This window comes from Herpailurus yagouaroundi, unplaced genomic scaffold (assembly GCF_014898765.1).
Source record: "Herpailurus yagouaroundi ecotype Mexico unplaced genomic scaffold, PumYag 189, whole genome shotgun sequence".
NCBI classification, from domain to species: domain Eukaryota; kingdom Metazoa; phylum Chordata; class Mammalia; order Carnivora; family Felidae; genus Herpailurus; species Herpailurus yagouaroundi.
This window is the reverse complement of record NW_024412420.1, coordinates 16697055-16715123: the sequence shown is the minus strand read 5'-3', so window position 1 is coordinate 16715123 and position 18069 is coordinate 16697055. Positions and strand designations below refer to the sequence as shown.

Genomic DNA, 18069 nt, shown 5'->3' with positions numbered 1-18069 from the left:
AGAACGACAGCCCTGCTGGAGCCAGAGACAAGCCCTAAAGTCATTTAAGGCTTGATCCAGAGTCTAATGATTACTACACAACTGTTTTTGCATTTGCGTGGCATCTTTTACCTTTTAAAGGCGCTTTGTTTTACATCGGTTATACTCGATTTAATTTTATCTTTTAGAGCGAGCAATATCACCATTTTACAGAAGGGAAAGTTGAGGCACAGAGCTTTAACAATCGGATGGAAAGTTTTAAAGACTCGGTCTCCCTGCTCCAAGTTGCCACTGCAAGACCACACGAATGGGTTACATATGGGTAGAGTCAGATCCTGAGGAACAACTTAGTTGGGTTCTAGTCCACAGGTGGCTGGCTCCCCAAATCTAATGTAAGCTGAGGTTTGGGGATCGTTCTTCAGATTGTCCTTTTACATATTGTTTAACTTGCGTAAGGTTTATGATGAATAAATAAGCAAATTAAGCAGCAGTCTGAATGACCTTAAGAATGCCCTCTCCAGTGTCTGTCTCCAGATGTTCCAGGTCTTCACTTTTCGCGCTCCTACAACACCCGCGCTGTGGCCCTTTAAGTCGGAGCGCGAGGCCCCGCCCCCGGCCCGGCGCCCCTCCCCTCCCGCTCGGAGTCCACCGCCGCAGCTTCTCCCGACGCGCGCCCCGCCCTCCCCAGCTGTGCACCCTCGGTCCAGCTGCGCGCACGTCGGGAGTCCCAGACATGTCCGCGGAGAGAGAGGTAGCCGAGGCGGCCACCGTGGTGGCGACGGCCGAAGCAGGGGCCGGAGAAGACGCCTCTTCTCAGCCCCCGAAAGCTGAGGCAGCTGGCGACGCCCAGCCACCCGCGGCTTCCGAGGGGGCCGCCGCCGCGTCGTCGCCGCAGCTCCGCTGCCTGGTGCTCACGGGTTTCGGCGGCTACGACAAGGTGAAGCTGCAGAGCCGGCCGGCCGTGCCCCTGGCCCCCGGCCCCGGCCAGGTGACGCTGCGCGTCCGGGCTTGCGGGCTCAACTTTGCCGACCTTATGGCCCGGCAGGGGCTGTACGACAGGCTGCCGCCGCTGCCCCTCACTCCCGGCATGGAGGGCGCCGGCGTCGTGGTCGCAGTGGGTGAGGGAGTCAACGACCGCAAGGTGAGCGGGCCACGGCAGGGCAGGGAGAGGCTGCCCAGGCCTTGGGGCAGTGGAGCTCGAGTGGGCGGGGGCCGGGGGTGTGGCAGGGCGGGGGAAACTGGCACTGATTCAGATAGAAGGGCATGGAAGGCTTAGGAAGGGAGCCTGTGTTCCGAGGGCCCTGGAGAACTGGGTGGATATTGGGGGGTAGGGAGTGAAGATGGAGTTACCGCCCCCTCCTCAACCATTTCAATTGCGGCCGCCGCCCAGAAGCGGCGGCCGTGGCTGTGTATTGGGGTGGGGGGGGGGGGGAACACAATAAGGCACCCACGCGCATGCGCACAATGACCTTGCCACCACCCCCTCTTCGCCCCCCTCCCCCCGCTTAAAACCACACCTGTACCCTGGCCCACCAAACACTGCCTGGGTAATTGTGGTCTGTGACCCTGAGTACCGATTAGCGCCTCTTTCCCCGAGGGAGCTTAAGGAGCTATGTTGTCAGGGTTGGGCGGGGACGTATGACCCTGCCAGAGCCCCAGTCACATGCAGCCCCGTGGTCTGTGGGGGTGTGAGGAGGCCCCTCCCAGAGCACGGCCAAAGAGATGAGGCACGCCCATCATGGAGGAGAGGGAGCTTGCCACTCGCCCTCCTGCCGGCCTCACGCTGCCCCTCTGCTCTTGGGGTTGGCGGGACGAGATTTGGTCTCTGGATCATTGTCTTAGGCTCTCTGTATCCCGTGACTTCAATATCTCCTCCTCCAGTGACTCAGCCAGAGGGTCACGACCCTAGGCTACCCTTGGGAACGTTGGAGGGAGGACAGAGAACACCCCTCCGCCTTCCTCGAGGAGGACCCTCACTTCGGAAACCCCAGCGGTGTCCATTTGGACTGGGTGGATGGGGGGGGGTGGTATCGGGAGCAGGTTGGCCCAGCTCTGCCGGTCTGTTTCTCTTTTTGTTTATCATTAATCTTGGCCACAAACCCGGACACCAGAGAGAGAGTTCCAAATGAGCAACTTTTTGAGAGACTTGGGGTGAAGCCTTTGCACGTCGTTTCTTTGGGGGTTTCATTTTAAATCAGCCCCCTGCAAGACAGGCCCCTCAGATGCAGCCATCCTCCTCGACCTGCTAGTCCCAGATCCCAGAGCTGGAATTCTTGGATTTATTGTGTATGCAAACATCTCCTCCTTAAAGGACTTCTCCCTCAATTCAGCTCTGGCCCCACCCTTTCCACTGACTTCTTAGTAATTCTTGAGAAGATACTAAGGAATTTTGTGTGTGTGTTGGAGCGGGGCGGGGGGGAGTTGTAGTTCATGTTTGAAGGCCACCCACCTAACCTCCCTCCCCACACTTTCCGCTTAGTAAATACAGGATATCCTGTCCAGGGCAAGAACCTGATGTAAGAGGCTGGATTCTGTGGGGAGAGCCCTCCCTCCCTCCTGATGTCTGGACTGGGGAGAGGTTCATGGCTCTGCCCTGTGATGGGCGAGGGGTGGGTATTAGCCTGGATAAGTGAGCCTTGTCCTGAGTCAGATCATGACGGGTCCGGACTGGTCACGACCCAGGCTGACCACACTGCACTTTCCAGCACTCATGGGCCATTTCCGAGTCTACTGGTCCTGAGGTCCTAGGGTGGGATGTTTCCATTCCCCAGACCTCATCTCAGGCCAGTGCTTGCAAGGAAAGATCCCAACCTGCATCCTCTTTGTCAATGGAGTGTGGGGACATGAAAAAGGGTGTGTGTGGGAGTCCCATCCCCTCTTCCCATGCATCCCAAGTCTCCTTAATATACAGAATTCCCATCATTCCTGGCAGAGACAAAGACAGACTCGGATTGTCCTGGAATAGCACTCACACTTCCCTCTCCATGGGCTTCAGAGAGTGAGGAGAGGCCTTCCTTTCTCCTGAGATTGCCACCTTTCCTCTGCTCTCCTCTTGACTCCAGATGCTAAGCTGGAGGGAAAGATTCTGCTTTCTTTGCCCCCTTTCCCTCCTGTAATGAGGCTCTTGTGCAGGTGGCTGAGAGAGAGGGGGAAAAATGCTTCTTCCTGGTGGATAGGGTTGTGTAGCTGTCCTTGCCCATCACCTCTCCCCCTGACTCTGGGTGAAGGTGTTTTCTGGGCCCCCAGTACTGGCTCAGGAGGTGATTGCACCCAGCCCTAGCCGCTCAGAGATCTTTAGTGGCACTTTATCATTCTTATTATTTAATACTACGAACTGCTTCCAGACACCGGGCTAAAAATTACCAAATGATTTTTTTGCCACTTACTCATCATAACTACCCTATTTTACAGACAGGAAAACTGGGGCTCAAAAAGGTTAAATAGTTCTTATTTGCCCAAGGTCACACTGTTCAGTAAACAGCAGAGCCCATCTTTCTTTAACCAAAACAGTTTGATCTCTTTAACAATACTTCATGCTGCCCTAACTGTAAGCTTGTGGCATTCAGGGATCTTACACAATAGTGAAGTATAAGATCTGTAAAGTAGAGATAAGGACAGTCTCTACCTCAAAGAGCGGGTAAGGATTAATTGAGCGTTTATATATAATAGACTTATAGCACTTAGGGGCACCTGGGTGGCTCAGTCCATTAAGTGTCCAAGTTTGGCTCAGGTCATGATCTCACGGTTCACGAGTTCGAGCCTCACATCAGGCTCTGTGCTGACAGCTCAGAGCCTGGAGCCTGCTTCATATTTTATGTCTCCCTCTCTCAGTGCCCCTCCCCCACTCACATTCGATTTCTCTCTCTAAAATAAACATTAAAAAAATTATAATAGACCTACAGCACTTATAATAGGACCTGGCCCTTAGTAAGCACTCAGTAAAGGTAAGTTAGTATTGTTTTTGATGGTATTATTGTTATTACTATTACCATGACTACTGTGACTGCTTCTATCTCTACTTCATTGCCAGGAAGAGGGCCTTGTACATAGCAGGTGATAAATCACCAATGGGTGAATGAGCAAGGGACTGAATGCTGCTCTTCTTCCATTCTTCAAGGTGGGGGACCGGGTGATGGTGTTGATCCGGTCAGGCATGTGGCAGGAGGAGGTGACTGTGCCCTCAGCCCAGACCTTCCAGATGCCTGAGGCCATGACCTTTGAGGAAGCCGCTGCCTTGCTGGTCAATTACATCACAGCCTACATGGTCCTCTTTGACTTCGGCAACCTACGGCCTGGCCACAGCGTCTTGGTACACATGGCTGCAGGTGACAGGCCCCCTCCCTTTATGCCCCCCTCCTTACCCCACCCTGATTTCCTTCGGGCCCCTTCCCTGCAGCCTGTCTGGACGGTTGTCATGGCAACACCAGGCTGCCTCGGCCTATGGCTCCCAGAGGCCTCTGCAGTATTGTTGCCGTGGTAACATTCAGGCACCAGGTCCAGCCTGGTGTGCTATCCATAGCAACGTGCCCTCACCCGGCACCCCCTCCTTTGCCAGCTACCCTTCCCCCCAATTCTCAATCATGGAAATTGGACATGGTTATGAGGAGAGAAAGCCTCAAAATGGGCCCAGGCAAAATGAAGGTGATGAACGGAGTCCTTGAGAGACAAGAATGGAGAGCGGTGGCGGGGTGACTCCACATCCCCTCCTTATGAAAGTGTCTTGCTGCAGGGGGTGTGGGTATGGCCGCCGTGCAGCTGTGTCGCACAGTGGAGAATGTGACGGTGTTCGGAACGGCTTCGGCCAGCAAGCACGAGGTGCTGAAGGAGAACGGGGTCACACACCCCATCGACTACCATACGATGGACTATGTGGATGAGATCAAGAAGGTCTCCCCCAAAGGTGGGATCGGGGTATGGGTATGGGCAGGGGCAGGATGGCACAGGACAGGGATGGGACACTCCAGATCTGTGGATCCTAATGCTGCCTCTGGGCCCCCCTGCTCTGTGACAGGAGTGGATATCGTCATGGACCCTCTGGGTGGGTCAGATACTGCCAAGGGCTACAACCTCCTCAAACCCATGGGCAAAGTGGTCATCTATGGTGAGTTAGTAGGCTGGGGATGGAGGGGGGAAGCAGGGTGGGTCTGAAGGGTAGGATGCAGGGGTCCAGGGACTCCAGTGCTCGAGGGAGCATCGGGTTAGGACTGGCCTGGGTGATGCATTCAGATTGCTACCTCTGGTGGGGGGCAGCTACTCTCATTCTCTTTCACTACTGTTCCTGTGAGTCACAGTGCATTCTGTGTTCTCTCTGTGCTCCTGTTTGGGGATTTTTCCAGATGCAAAATCAATCAGCCTGCCTTCCTTTGTCCTACCTTCCTGGGTTTCTTGGTCAGGCTGCATTTTCATTTGCAAAACGATTTCACACATGGGGCACCTGGGTGGCTTAGTTGGTTAAGCATCTGACTTCGGCTCAGGTCATGATCTCACAGCTCATGAGTTCGAGCCCCACATTAGGCTCTGTGCTGACAGGTCAGAGCCCGGAGCCTGCTTCGGATTCTGTGTCTCCCTCTCTCTCTGCCCCTCCCCTGCTCACACTCTTTTTGTCTTTCTCAAAAATAGATTAAAAAAAGAAAGAAAAACTATTTCACACACACAAAATCAACAAGTGAATAAAGATTCAGGCAATTTTTGAGTCAGCTGGAGTCCATTTGGGCCTGGCAGCCAGCAGGTGGGGGATTATCCTGTCACTCCCTGGCACTGCTGTGGATGATTGTAAGAGGCCCAGAGGGGGTGGATGAGCATGGATTTGGACAGGGATGTGCCCAGCACCTGGATTTACGGGCCGCGTCTCCTCATCCCTCAGGAATGGCCAACCTGCTGACGGGCCCCAAGCGGAACCTGATGGCCCTGGCGCGCACATGGTGGAACCAGTTCAGTGTGACTGCGCTGCAGCTGCTGCCGACCAACCGCGCTGTGTGTGGTTTCCACTTGGGCTACCTGGAGGGTGAGGTGGAGCTAGTCAGTGGTGTGGTGGCCCGCCTCCTGGCTCTGTACAACCAGGGCCGCATCAAACCCCACATTGACTCCGTGTGGCCCTTTGAGAAGGTGAGTGTGATGGCTGTGCAGGGAGGGCCGGAGGAGGGCCCCTGCAGGCTGGGCTCCCAGGGGTAGGATTCCTGGGAAGAGGAGGGCTGACCCCTTTAGGCTGGCTCTCTAGAGGGGCCGGATGGCACCGGGTCTTGTCTTCCTCTCCAGGTGGCGGATGCCATGAGGCAGATGCAGGAGAAGAAGAATGTGGGCAAAGTCCTCCTGGTGCCTGGACCAGAGAAGGAGAACTAGGGCCGGGGCTGGCAGACCCTCGGGACCTGGGAAGAGAGAAGCTAGGGAGCCACGTTGTATTGGTCACCAGACTCTCTTACATTTCATCCTCCTCATAATGCTCTGCCCACTCGCCCCCGAAGGTCTCTGTGGTGATGACCTCTCCCCTGCCCTGTTCTTTCTCCTTAGGCAGGGCCCCCTCCCCCCTTCCTGCCCTCCGAAGAGGTTGGGAAGTGACCACTTGGATGTCTGGGCCCTGCCAAGGGGACAGGGAGGGTCAGAGGGAGGCCGGCTGCTTCCTGCCCCCACCCTTTCCCTGGGCCTGCTGTGCTGCTTTTGTGCCAAGGTTAGCCAGTCCTTTTCCGTCCAGTTCTGTGTGCTTCCACCTCTGCCTCATCTCCCCTCCTGCCCCTGCCCCACACTCCCCTCCCCAAAGAGTCAAAATGTCAGCTCAGGATATGGGGCCAATTTGTGTGAATCCAGCATGTCCCTGTCTCGCCCTCCTGTCCCTTCAGCCCAGGCCAACTGGCGCCCACCTCTGAACTCTGTTGCCTCGTTGCATGGCCTTGTCCTCTGGTCCCCGTCTCCTTGAGCACAGCTGGGTTTCTTCCACCTCCAGGTTTTCTGCCACTCTTAACCAAGGTTGCCTCTTACAACAAGGGTGGGAATCTGACCTGCTTCCCTAGGTCACGACTCTGTGGGAGGGACACAGAGCCCCCCCCACCTCCCCATCCTTCACTGAGTTCTAGTGGATTTGTTCTCAGTGCCTTAGCAACGGAAAACCTGTGCTTGCGTGTGTGGGTGGGTGGGGGGTCCCTGTCTCACACCTCCTCCTCCACCCCTGAACTCCCCAGTGCCTTCCTCGTTCTGGTGGAGGTGGGCTTTTGCTGTCCCACAACACTGCCAAAAATCTGTGTGTGTGCCAGTGGGGGCAGGGGGCAGCCCCTAGCCTCCTGGGGTCTGTGCCGTGTCCCGTCTCTGGGGCTGTCATTTCTCTCTGGGTGGTTGAGGAGAAAAAGGCAGGGTGGCGTTCTCAGCCTTGCAGATAAGTGTGGCATTTACCAGCCAGAGCTCTGAGAGGCAATGCCATCTGTTTCTTGTTCTGGGACCAAAGTAAAAAATCGAAGCACATTTCTTGTGTAGTCAAGGGAGGCCCACTGCCTTCTCAGAGCAGGAGGGCAGCTTTTCAAACTCAGCCCCAAACTTTGTTTACATGGGTGGGGAGATGGAACAGGGGAATAAGGAGGGGGGTGGTTAGGACCTGGGCCACCGGAACCAAAGTGGGGACTTCCTGGCGCAGGGGTACAACTCCCTCTGCTCTCTGATACGGAATTAGGGAGGGTTACTGCCCAGCTATTGCCAATGGGAGGTGGGGGGAGGGGCTCAGCCTCTTCAGTGTCTAAATGAGGCCTAAATGTGTGAAGGGCGATTTCTGCTTTTGTGTACCCCACCCCGTTACTGTTACCGAAGCTGCCTTTGTGTTGTGTCAATAAAAAGCCAAACCCTGGGTCCTGGATGTTGCCTCCGAGAGTGGAGGGGAAGGTGGGCTCCTGGAAGGTGAGGGTTCCTCCTTCTGTGCTCACATCAAGTTTCCTTTCAGGAAATGAAATGAGAAGAGGGTCACGCCACTTTTATTGTTCTTGGGCAGCATTTCATAAGCCATAATCCCTGCCGCTGTTGACCAGCACGATCTCTTGCACCTGTGCGCCCAAATCCAGCCTGGTTTGAGAGGCTTGGCAGGGGCGCGGGGGAGGGGATGAGAAGGGCAGGCTCTTAGCCTGACGTGGTGGTGAAGACCGCCAGGCCCCGCTGTCCTGGGGGCACAACTGTTAGGGCCTCCACCTCCCCACCTCCACGGGAGGGCTTCTGGAAGTGGATCTCCAGGATGTCCTGAAGCTCTGGGCCATCCAGGACGTCAGGAATGTTGAGCACCAGCACTGACTGGGGCACTGGCCGGAACACGATCTGGAAAAGGAGCCAGGAGATGGGCCTGGTTCATGAGAGTCAGGGACTGGAGGTAGGCAGTGCCCCTGGGGGTCTGGGAAGGGTCGGGAGGCCTGAGAGGCTGACTGGCAATGGGGAGGGCAGTGGAGTCTGGGGACTCTGATCCTTTCTTGGGCAAATTTCTGCCAGGCAGACAGGTTCCTGGCCCAGCCACCAATTCACCTTCCCACTTACCTCAGCCTTCTGGATCTCCCCACTTAGGAAGGGAGAGATTCTCAAAGGGAAGCTTTTCGTGCCCAGTGGCACTGTAAACTGGCCAGCCTGGCACAGGTGCTGGGCCACTGTGGGGACAGAGAGGGATGGACCTCTAGCATCAGGGCTTTTCTCCCCCGTGGCGGGCTGCATCAGCCCCAATCTTGTCGGCAAGACCCTTACCTGCATCCTTAGTGAAACTCAGCACGACACCACTTTGCAGCAGCTTCCGACTCTCCACATCGCCACCCCCATTCCTGGACTTGCCAAAGAAGATCTCTAGCTTGTCCAGCAGCTCCTCCTCACTCAGCCTGAGCCCTGCAGGAAACCCACTGACCAGCACACTCCTCCTGCTTATCTGTGTGGACACCTAGGGACAGACAGGAGGGAGAGGTACAGCCCCACTCATCCCCTGTGCCCAAGTGCATGGCACCCCCTGCATGTCCCAGGACGCTGCAGTCCTATCACCTGGATGGTGGTCACCACGGGCAGCTCCAAGGACTGGACTTGCACCCGCAGTCGGCACTCATCGATGTCGATCTTATGCTCCTTTTGTTGCAGCACCCTCTCGGCCACTGGGTCGGGGGAGCAGGGTCAGAACTGGGAAGCCTCCCAGCCTCCCTCCCAGGACCTCTGTGAGAGCTCACCCTTGGGATCGTCGAAGGTGACCAGAGCAGAGCCTCCAGGCAGAGGGTAGCAGATCCATAGTTTGGAAACCAAAGGCTTGGACCCTTCTGTGCCCTGCTGAGTGTGTCCTCGGAACACCAGGGGGACCAAGGGCACCGGGAATGGGACCTGGAGGTGGGGGAGGGGAGGCTGATGCAGCCTTGAAGGGTGGGAGAGGCCCCACCATCCCTAGAAGGAAAGTGTTCCATGGAATTGAGGCCGGGGATGAGCACACTTATTGAAAGGAGAGCTGGATAAAAGGGTGGATGAAGGTAGGTCAAGCCTGTAGGAGCACTTTCCACACAAGATGTTACTTTGTCCTCACAAGCCTCCAAGTTTGGTAGCTCTGTGTCACAGATGAGAAAACAGATCCAGAGAGTTCAAGTGCCATACTGGAGGTCATGCAGTGAGGAAGTGGCAGAGCCAGGAGAGAAACTGGTTCTTTCTACCACACCACACCCCTCTCCCAGCTTACCTGGTTGTGGTGAGGGAAGTCCCCAAATTCCCTCCTCCGCTGCTGCAGCTGCTGCAGCCTCCTCTTTAGTCTGGCCTGCTCCTCCCGAAGGGCATGGAGAGCCTATTGGGGTGGGGGAGACGACCAGACTTCCATCTGCCTTCCCAGAGAATGAGCCCAGGGGAAAGGGACCCGATCCTGGACTCTTCCACAGCAGAGCTGATGCTCAGCTCCGGAACAGCCCAACCCCTTTCCCCTGTCCCGGGGTTGGCCCTGGCCCACTCTCCTCAGGATTTGGTTGGCCTCATCTCAGCTGGGGGAGGGGGACAAGCGGAGGAGCCCTTGCAGCAGCCACAGCTGTGTTGTTACAGGACAGCTTGCATTTAACAGACACCGAGCTCCTGCTGTGCGGTGCTGGGCACTGACACAGGGCAAGGGGGGGAGAAGAGGCTAGCCCTCGGGTCTGTACAAAACACCACCCAAGACAGTGTACCCTCACATGACAGACTGTGGAGGACATCAGGAGTATGGAGGAGGGACAGTCCCATAGGGCTTAACATAACTAGGGAGACCTCTGGGAGGAGTGGGGGCTTAGAGTGGCAAAATGTCATAGTATTCACTAACTTTTTTTTTTTTAATGTTCATTTGTTTTTGAGAGAGAGAGAGCTTGCATGCACTTGCATGCACACATGAACGGGGGAGGGGGAGAGAAAGACAGAGAGAGAGAGAGAGAGAGAGAGAGAGAATCCAAAGCAGGCTCCACACTGTCAGTGCAAAGTCTGACATGATGCTCGAGCCCACAAACTGTGAGATCATTACTGGAGCTGGAGTTGGATGCTCAACTGACTGAGCCACCCCAGGTGCCCCAGCTAATGTTTATTGAGCACTTACTATATGTCAGGCACTATGCTAAGCTTTAATTAAAAAAATTTTTTTTGAGAGCACGCAGGAGTGGGAAGAGAGAGAGAAATCTCAAGCAGGCCTCATGCTCAGCATAGAGCCCAATGTGGGGCTCGATTCTATGACCCTGGGATCATAACCTGAGTCGAAATCAAGAGTCAGATGCTCAACCAATTGAGCCATGCAGGCACCCTGTGCTAAGCGTTTTATGGCTTTTATATGGCTCAATTCTTGAAACAACCCTGTGAAATAAATTCCCTCTTATCCTTATTTTATAGATGAGGAAACTGAAGCTCAGAGAGGTTAAGTGACTTGCTTGAAGTCATTCAGCCCTATGCAGTCTGACTCCAGACTGCTAATCTGTGCTTTACAGTGAAGAAATCAAGCCCAGAGTGGGGGAACAATTTACCCCACATCTCCTAGCTTGTCCCTTGACTGCCATTCTTTCCACTGCAGCAAGCAGCCTTTCAGGCTGGGTGTGATTTGGAGCAATTCCAGAGACAGAGAGTGACAACATGGGCAGGGGAATGACACCAGGGATACGAATAAATGCACCTTTGTTTTGGGATGAAGTAGATGTGAGCTGGCAGAGTTCACTCTGTGGTTGGGAAGCCTGATAAATAAGGTCAGCTCAGAGAAGTGTGAGCTCACTGGGGAAGGCGGGACTCTGTCCTAGTCATCTCTGTATCCCCAGTGTTCAGCAGAGTTCCTGGCACAAAACAGGCATTCAGTAAATGTGTGTTGAATGAATGAATGAATGAATGAAGTGAATTAATGACAGAATGGGAATATATTACAGAGGGCATTGAATTATTCAGTGTGAGTTCACTCTATTTTAAACAGACAAAAACTAGGGCTTGACCAAATAATGCTGGTTTATGAGTAGTGAGAAAGGTACCTAGTTCTTTATATGCCTACAAACAAGGTGTCTTTAAGGGCCAGTTAGATGACATCGGTGAGTCCAGGGAGCCAGTGTAGACCATAGGGAGTGCTAGGGACTCACGAACTGGAGAGAGCATGTCCCCGCTAAAGTGGCAACTTCTCAGCTCCAACCAAGATTTTCTTTTCTTTTCTAAGTTAGTTATTTATTTTGAGAGCAAGAGCATGTGCAGGAAGGGGGAAGGGCAGAGAGAAAGAGAGAGAGAAAATCCGAAGCAGGCTCTGCAAAAGCAGTGTGGAGCCCAATAGCTCAAACCCACAAACCATGAGATCATGACCTGAGCTGAAACCAAGAGTCAGACACTTAACCAACTGAACCACCCAGGCACCCCATCCAACCAAGATTTTCTCACATGGGAATGTGGTTCCTGTATCCCATTTCTTCTTTTTCTTTCTTTCTTTTTTTTTTTAAAGTAAGCTCTATGCCCAACATGGGGCTTGAACTCATAACCCCAAGATCAAGAGTCATGTGCTGTACCAACTGAGTTGCCAGGTGCCCCATATATTCCCGTTAAAAAAAAATCTATATATATTTATTTATGTGGGGGGAGAGTACAAGCAGAAGAGGGGCAGAGAGAGGGGGACAGAGAATCTGAAGCAGGCTCTGTGCAGTGAGCCCAGTGTGGGACTGGAACTTACGAACACCAGATTATGACCTGAGCCGAAGTCGGACACTCAACTGACTGAACCACCAAGGTGCCCCTCCCCATATCTTCCCATTTTTAAGGGAAATAAAAATCTGAATTTTTATTTGAAAGAGATAATTAAATTTAAAAATATATGAAAAAAGGGGCGCCTGGGTGGCGCAGTCGGTTAAGCGTCCGACTTCAGCTCAGCTCAGGTCACGATCTTGCGGTCCGTGAGTTCGAGCCCCGCGTCGGGCTCTGGGCTGATGGCTCAGAGCCTGGAGCCTGTTTCCGATTCTGTGTCTCCCACTCTCTCTGCCCCTCCCCCGTTCATGCTCTGTCTCTCTCTGTCTCAAAAATAAATAAACGTTAAAAAAAAATTTAAAAATATATGAAAAAGTAAATTAAAAAAAATGAAATTCATTTTAAGATGTTTTGAACTAGATTCAGTCCTAAGTTCATTCTCTTTTTACTTCTGCTTTAAATCTTGATCTAAATATACATAATTGTTTGAAAATCTAGCAATTAGCAATGCTATTTAATAAAATAACTTTTAGTGGCACCTGGGTGGCTCAGTTGTTTAAGTGTCCAACTCTGGGTTTTGGCTCAAGTTATGACCTCACGGTTTTGTGGATTCAAGCTCCACATTGGTCTCCGCACTGACAATACAGAGCCTGCTTGGGATTCTCTCTCTTCCTCTCTCTCTCTCTCTCTGTCCCTCCCCCACTTCTGCTATCTCTCACTCTCTAAATAAAATAAACAAAATTTAAAAATAAAGATAAAATAAAATAATAAAACAAAATAAAATAAAATAGCTTTAAAAAAGGGCACCAGGGTGGATCAGTCATTTAAGCATCCGACTCTTGATCTTGGCTCAGGTCATGATCTTGCGGTTTATTTTTTTATTTTATTTTATTTAAAAAAAATTTTTTTTTCAACGTTTATTTATTTTTGGGACAGAGAGAGACAGAGCATGAATGGGGGAGGGGCAGAGAGAGAGGGAGACACAGAATCGGAAACAGGCTCCAGGCTCTGAGCCATCAGCCCAGAGCCCGACGCGGGGCTCGAACTCACGGACCGCGAGATCGTGACCTGGCTGAAGTCGGACGCTTAACCAACTGCGCCACCCAGGCGCCCCATGATCTTGCGGTTTATAAGTTTGAGCCTCACATCAGGCTTTGCTCTGATGTGACACAGAATCTGAATCTGAGCTGTGAGCACAGAGTGTGATGTGGGGCTCAAACCCATGAGCCATGAAGTCAGATGCTTAACTTACTGAGCCACCCAGGTGCCCCACTATAGAGTTTTTTTTTTTTTCCCAACGTTTATTTATTTTTGGGACAGAGAGAGACAGAGCATGAACGGGGGAGGGGCAGAGAGAGAGGGAGACACAGAATCGGAAACAGGCTCCAGGCTCTGAGCCATCAGCCCAGAGCCTGACGCGGGGCTCGAACCCACAGGCCGCGAGATCGTGACCTGGCTGAAGTCGGACGCTCAACTGACTGCGCCACCCAGGCGCCCCTATAGTTTTTTTTAATGTTTATTTTGAGCAAGCGAGCGAGAGAGAGTGTGGGTGCATGAGCAGGGGAGGGGCAGAGAGAGAGAGAGGGAGAGAATCCCAAGCAGGCTTCATGCTGTCAGTGCAGAGGCCCACTTGGGGCTTGATCCCATGAACTGTGAGACCATGACTTGAGCTGAAATCAAGAGTCAGACACTTAACTGACTGAGCCATCCACACGCCCCTAAATATAGAGTTTTTAAAAGAACCATTGGAGCAGGGGAGTTCAGATCTAATATAAGTAGGGGATGGAGAACTAGTGAAGATTTCTGAGGGGGGTGAGGTGGTGGACATGGTGTTTAAGAGAGCAACTTGGCAGCCATGGCACGATGAGCTGGAGCAGCGGGAACTGGGGAGGGACACTCTGAGGTTCTAATTCCTCCTGACATGACAGAAGCTGAGCTGGACCTCTGGCAATGGGCATGCACGGGTGAGCACATTTCAGGAAGCAGGCCTCCAGACTCTCTGGATGTTTATATTAAGGAGACAGAGAGGACAAACTGGAGAGACAATGCCAAGGTTGTAGACTTGGGTGTCAAGAATTTGGTAGAATCCACTGACCCAGCAGGCAAGTGGTTATTGGGGGCCTGCCAGGTGCTGGGCACGGTTGGACTCCGTCTCATTTTAAGTATCACAGAACTGCCTCCTGTCTCCAAGTTCCAACTGGAACTTCTCTCTTATAGGACCCTCTTAAGGACACCACAAGCTGACTGTAGTCACTTACATGAATTCAACTATACATGCGTGACATGATAACATGGTAACATGGTCTCCTAAATGTAAGCCAATGTACATCTGGTGCTTAACCGAAAAAAACTGCAATCCATTCCACATTGAGCTCATTGAGAGACTGTAAATTCTGGATACTGTAGGGGTGAGTTAATGATTTAAGATTAATTTTGACTACCTACATTCTTCTGCCTTACTTGCGAAATTTACAACCTAACCACCCCATAAGATAAAATCTCCTGCTGTTTATGTTCATCATAGGGTATTGGGAGGCTGTTCGGCATAACAGTTAAGAACACGAACTCTGGAGACAAACCTCCAACGCTTACATCCAGCTCCTTTTAGTACTGCAAGACAATGAACAAGTTATTTAACTCTCTGTGCCTTGGTTTCCTTATCTGCAAAATGGACATAATAGCAATTTCCACCTATAATTTTGTTGGGAACAATGGTGCCTGGCACGTGATGAGTGCTATGTTGAATGTTTCCTATTTTATGAATCCTCATTTTATATGAGGAACCTGAGGTTTGTCAGGGTTAATTAATGAGCCAAAATAAGTCAAACTCGAGGCCGTTGAAGACACATATGGTCAGGGACAGGACTTGGTGGAAATGACTCTGGGTTGGAGCAGCATGTGTAATGGAAGAAGTCAAAAGGAAGGAAGGGCTCTGTGAGGGACAGAGCTTTAAAACTGTAATCTTTGGGGCACCTGAGTGGCTCAGTCGGTTGAGCGTCCAACTTTGACTTAGGTCTTGATCTCACTGTTTGTGAGTTCAAGCCCCAGCACTGGGCTCTCTGCTGTCAGCACAGAGCCTGCTTTGGATCCTCTGTCCCCCTTTCTCTCTGCCCCTCCCCATTCACACTCTCTCTCAAAAATAAATACACATTAAAAAAAAAAAAGGGTAAAAAAAAAGAAAACAACAAAAACAGCCCAAAAGAGAGGTGTCTAGCTGGCTCAGTCAGTAGAGCATGCAACTCTTGATCTCAGGGTCTGAGTTTGAGACCCAGGTTGGGTAGAGCTTACATTAAAAAAAAAAAAAAAGCAAAAAAAAAGCCAAAAAACAAAAAAAAGCCCACACAAAAAAAGTCAAAAATAAATCTACATGTCCAACTATACAGGAATAGCCTAATAAATATATTATGTAGCAATTAGAAGACATTAAAGAACATTTAACAATATGAAGAAATACACTAAGCTAAAAAAGCAAAATACAAAATAAAACTGTACAGAGTGTGATCTCTATTCTGTTGATTTAAAAAGTTTCATTTCAGAGGCACCTGGGTGGCTCAGTCAGTTAAGCATCTGACTCTTGATTTCGCCTCAGGTCATGATCTCATGGGTTTTTAGCTCAAACCCCATGTCAGGCTTTGTGCTGACAGTGCAAAGCCTGTTTGGGATTCTCTCTCCCTCTTTCTGTTCCTTCCCTGTTCTCTCTCTCTCAAAATAAATAAACATAAAAAAAAAGAAGTTTCCTGAAGGGCTCCTGGGTGGCTCAGTTGGCTAAGTGTCCGACTTCAGCTCAGGTCATGATCTTGCAGGTCTGTGAGTTTGAGCCCCACGTTGGGCTCTGTGCTGACAGCTCAGAGCCTGGAGCCTGCTTCAGATCCTCTGTCCCCTGTCTCTCTGACCCTCACACCCTTCTCTCAAAAATAAATAGACATTAAAAAAAAGTCATAGGGGTGCCTGGGTGGTTCAGTTGGTTAAGTGTCCGACTCTTCTTTTTGGCTTCAGTCATGGTTGTGAGATCGAGCCCCAGGTCGGGCTCTGCTCTGAAAGTGTGGAGTCTGCTTGGGATTCTCTCTCTCCCTCTCTGTCTGCCCTCCTCCCCCCACTCATACTCTCTCTCTCAAAATAAATAAAAATAAACAAACAAACAAAAACTCATAATAAAAAAGTCTCCGGCACCCATTTTAGAGGTAGGAGTGAAATGGAAGTGAATCAAGATAATCTTGGGGAATAGGGGTTCTGAAAGGTTGGCAATAATATTAAGAATAACAAACACGTATTGTACGTTTAGGAGGTGCCAACCAGTGTGCTAAGTTTTTACTATATTGATTTATAGATTATCTGCTTAAATTAAAAAAAATTTTTTTTTACATTTATTTTTGTGCCATGAGGGAGATAGAGCACAAGTGGGGGAGGGGCAGAGAGAGAAGGAGGCACAGAATCCGAAGCAGGCTCCAGGCTCTGAGCCGTCATCACAGAGCCCGACGCGGGGCTAGAATTCACAGAGCGCAAGATCATGACCTGAGCCGAAGTTGGGAGCTTAATTAACCGACTGAGCCACCCAGGCGCCCCAAAGATTTTTTTAAAGTAATCTCTAAACCCAACGTGGGGCTCGAATTTACAACCCTGAAATTAAGAGTTTCATGCTCCACTGGCTCAGCCGGCCCTCAGCCTGTGATCTTTCTTACTACATTTGAGGGGCAAATGAAAAATTCCCAAGCAAGACATCTGTGTATTTATAACAGATGGGGTAGTATCAGGGAGGGGGGAAAAGGAAGAAACTGGAGAGGGGAGGAGATGCATTCATTTAACAGCTGTTTATTGAGGGCTGTGTGCATGCCAGGCACAGTGCTGGCATGGTGAACAGGCTGGATGGGGGACCAGTCATAGTCTAGCAGGAGTAGGATCATTCACAGGTCAGGAAAGGGAGGAGCACAGCACACAGTGGGAAGGTGAGCTCTCAGAGGAGAGACATGTCTCCCTGTGACCTGGAAGAGGGCCTAAGATTCAGCTGACATCAACAATAAGGTGAGGAACTATCTATTTCAACTCTAAGATGAAATATAAGGAGGCAAGTTTGTTGGGCAAGATCTCAGGAGATCTTACACGTTTTGGGTCATAAAACCCTTTGAGTATCTAACAAGAACTATGGATTCTCTCAGAAAAATGCACATTCACCCAAGAAATGCTTGAGCTCCTGAGGTGTAGGTTATAGAACTATCTTTGAGGCAGTGGGTTAGGGGAGAGGTAATCCCCGCCACATTTCTCCCCAGTCCTTCAGCAAGTCTAAGAGATGAGCAGAGAGGGGCTTGGCCACCAGACCCGGAGATAGCTGCAGATTTCCAGCCGAGGGAAATGCTCCTCTGCTTCTCGCCCCTCCCCCCAACACTCTCCTCACTTACGGCATCATGGGTCACTGACATGGGCCTGGGGTCCGGCTGGCAAGAGTTGAGGCTTCAGAGCTGGGCACAAAGTGGCAGTGTCCACAGCGACAGAACTCTTGCTTGTACCTTCTGATGGGCTTTAGCCTCCTCTAAGCCGGACCTGAAATACACTTCTGATGTAGAACTGGCAGGCTCTTTGCTTCCACTTTCATTTCACCAAAATCCCTGCCCTTTGGTGTTCACACGCCCCCAGCTGGTTTCCCCACCCCGGGGAGGAGCCTTTCTGGTCTGGGAAGTTGACTTCACCCAGATAGGAGGTCTCAGGGGAATCTACCCATAAACATAGGCAAACAGAATGTGGGCCCCAACCTACCACTCATTCTAACACAAGCCTTTTGGTAGAATAGTGTCTTTTGTTATTTCCCTGGAACCTAGAAAGATGCCAGGCACACACAAATTAAGATTAATTGAATGAGAAAGGCAACCAGGATGGTTAAAGCCTTTCCACCAAATTCACAAGAGCTGTACTAATAGCCAGCATTTGTTGGGAGCTGTTCTGTGCCCAATACTGGATATGCTTTACATGAATTAA

The 18069-nt window shown here is 51.3% G+C and overlaps 2 protein-coding genes across 3 annotated transcripts; one reads left to right on the top strand and one right to left on the bottom strand.

Annotated features, from left to right (window-relative positions):
* Positions 1–635: 635 nt before the first annotated feature.
* Positions 636–7804, top strand: VAT1 (vesicle amine transport 1). The gene is made up of 6 exons (XM_040497668.1): positions 636–1120; positions 4097–4304; positions 4709–4879; positions 4991–5080; positions 5843–6084; positions 6235–7804. Exons 1-6 carry the CDS (start codon positions 713–715, stop codon positions 6316–6318), a joined length of 1203 nt encoding a protein of 400 aa, XP_040353602.1. The 5' UTR covers positions 636–712; the 3' UTR covers positions 6319–7804.
* IFI35 (interferon induced protein 35) lies at positions 7375–17730 on the bottom strand. 2 transcript variants are annotated; one of them, XM_040497670.1, is made up of 7 exons: positions 17496–17684; positions 9635–9736; positions 9141–9288; positions 8962–9068; positions 8677–8863; positions 8476–8582; positions 7375–7890 (listed from the first exon to the last, which is right to left on the bottom strand). In XM_040497670.1, exons 1-7 carry the CDS (start codon positions 17514–17516, stop codon positions 7882–7884), a joined length of 681 nt encoding a protein of 226 aa, XP_040353604.1. In that variant the 5' UTR covers positions 17517–17684; the 3' UTR covers positions 7375–7881. The 2 variants fall into 2 exon arrangements, with proteins under 2 accessions (XP_040353604.1, XP_040353603.1); XM_040497669.1 differs by lacking the exon at positions 7375–7890 and adding an exon at positions 7907–8262 and having other exon boundaries at positions 17496–17730.
* Between the last annotated feature and the right edge of the window lie 339 nt (positions 17731–18069).

Bases quoted from the DNA above. Each gene is read 5' to 3' on its own strand.
- VAT1 (XM_040497668.1), top strand. From the start codon at position 713: ATGTCCGCGGAGAGAGAGGTAGCCGAGGCGGCCACCGTGGTGGCGACG. The intron at 4,880-4,990 runs GTGGGATCGGGG...GCTCTGTGACAG, and splicing joins CAAGAAGGTCTCCCCCAAAG to GAGTGGATATCGTCATGGAC. The intron at 6,085-6,234 runs GTGAGTGTGATG...CTTCCTCTCCAG, and splicing joins CCGTGTGGCCCTTTGAGAAG to GTGGCGGATGCCATGAGGCA.
- IFI35 (XM_040497669.1), bottom strand. From the start codon at position 17,516: ATGTCAGTGACCCATGATGCC. The intron at 9,737-17,495 runs GTAAGTGAGGAG...CCACCCCAATAG, and splicing joins TGTCAGTGACCCATGATGCC to GCTCTCCATGCCCTTCGGGA. The intron at 8,864-8,961 runs GTGATAGGACTG...GTCTGTCCCTAG, and splicing joins CCGTGGTGACCACCATCCAG to GTGTCCACACAGATAAGCAG.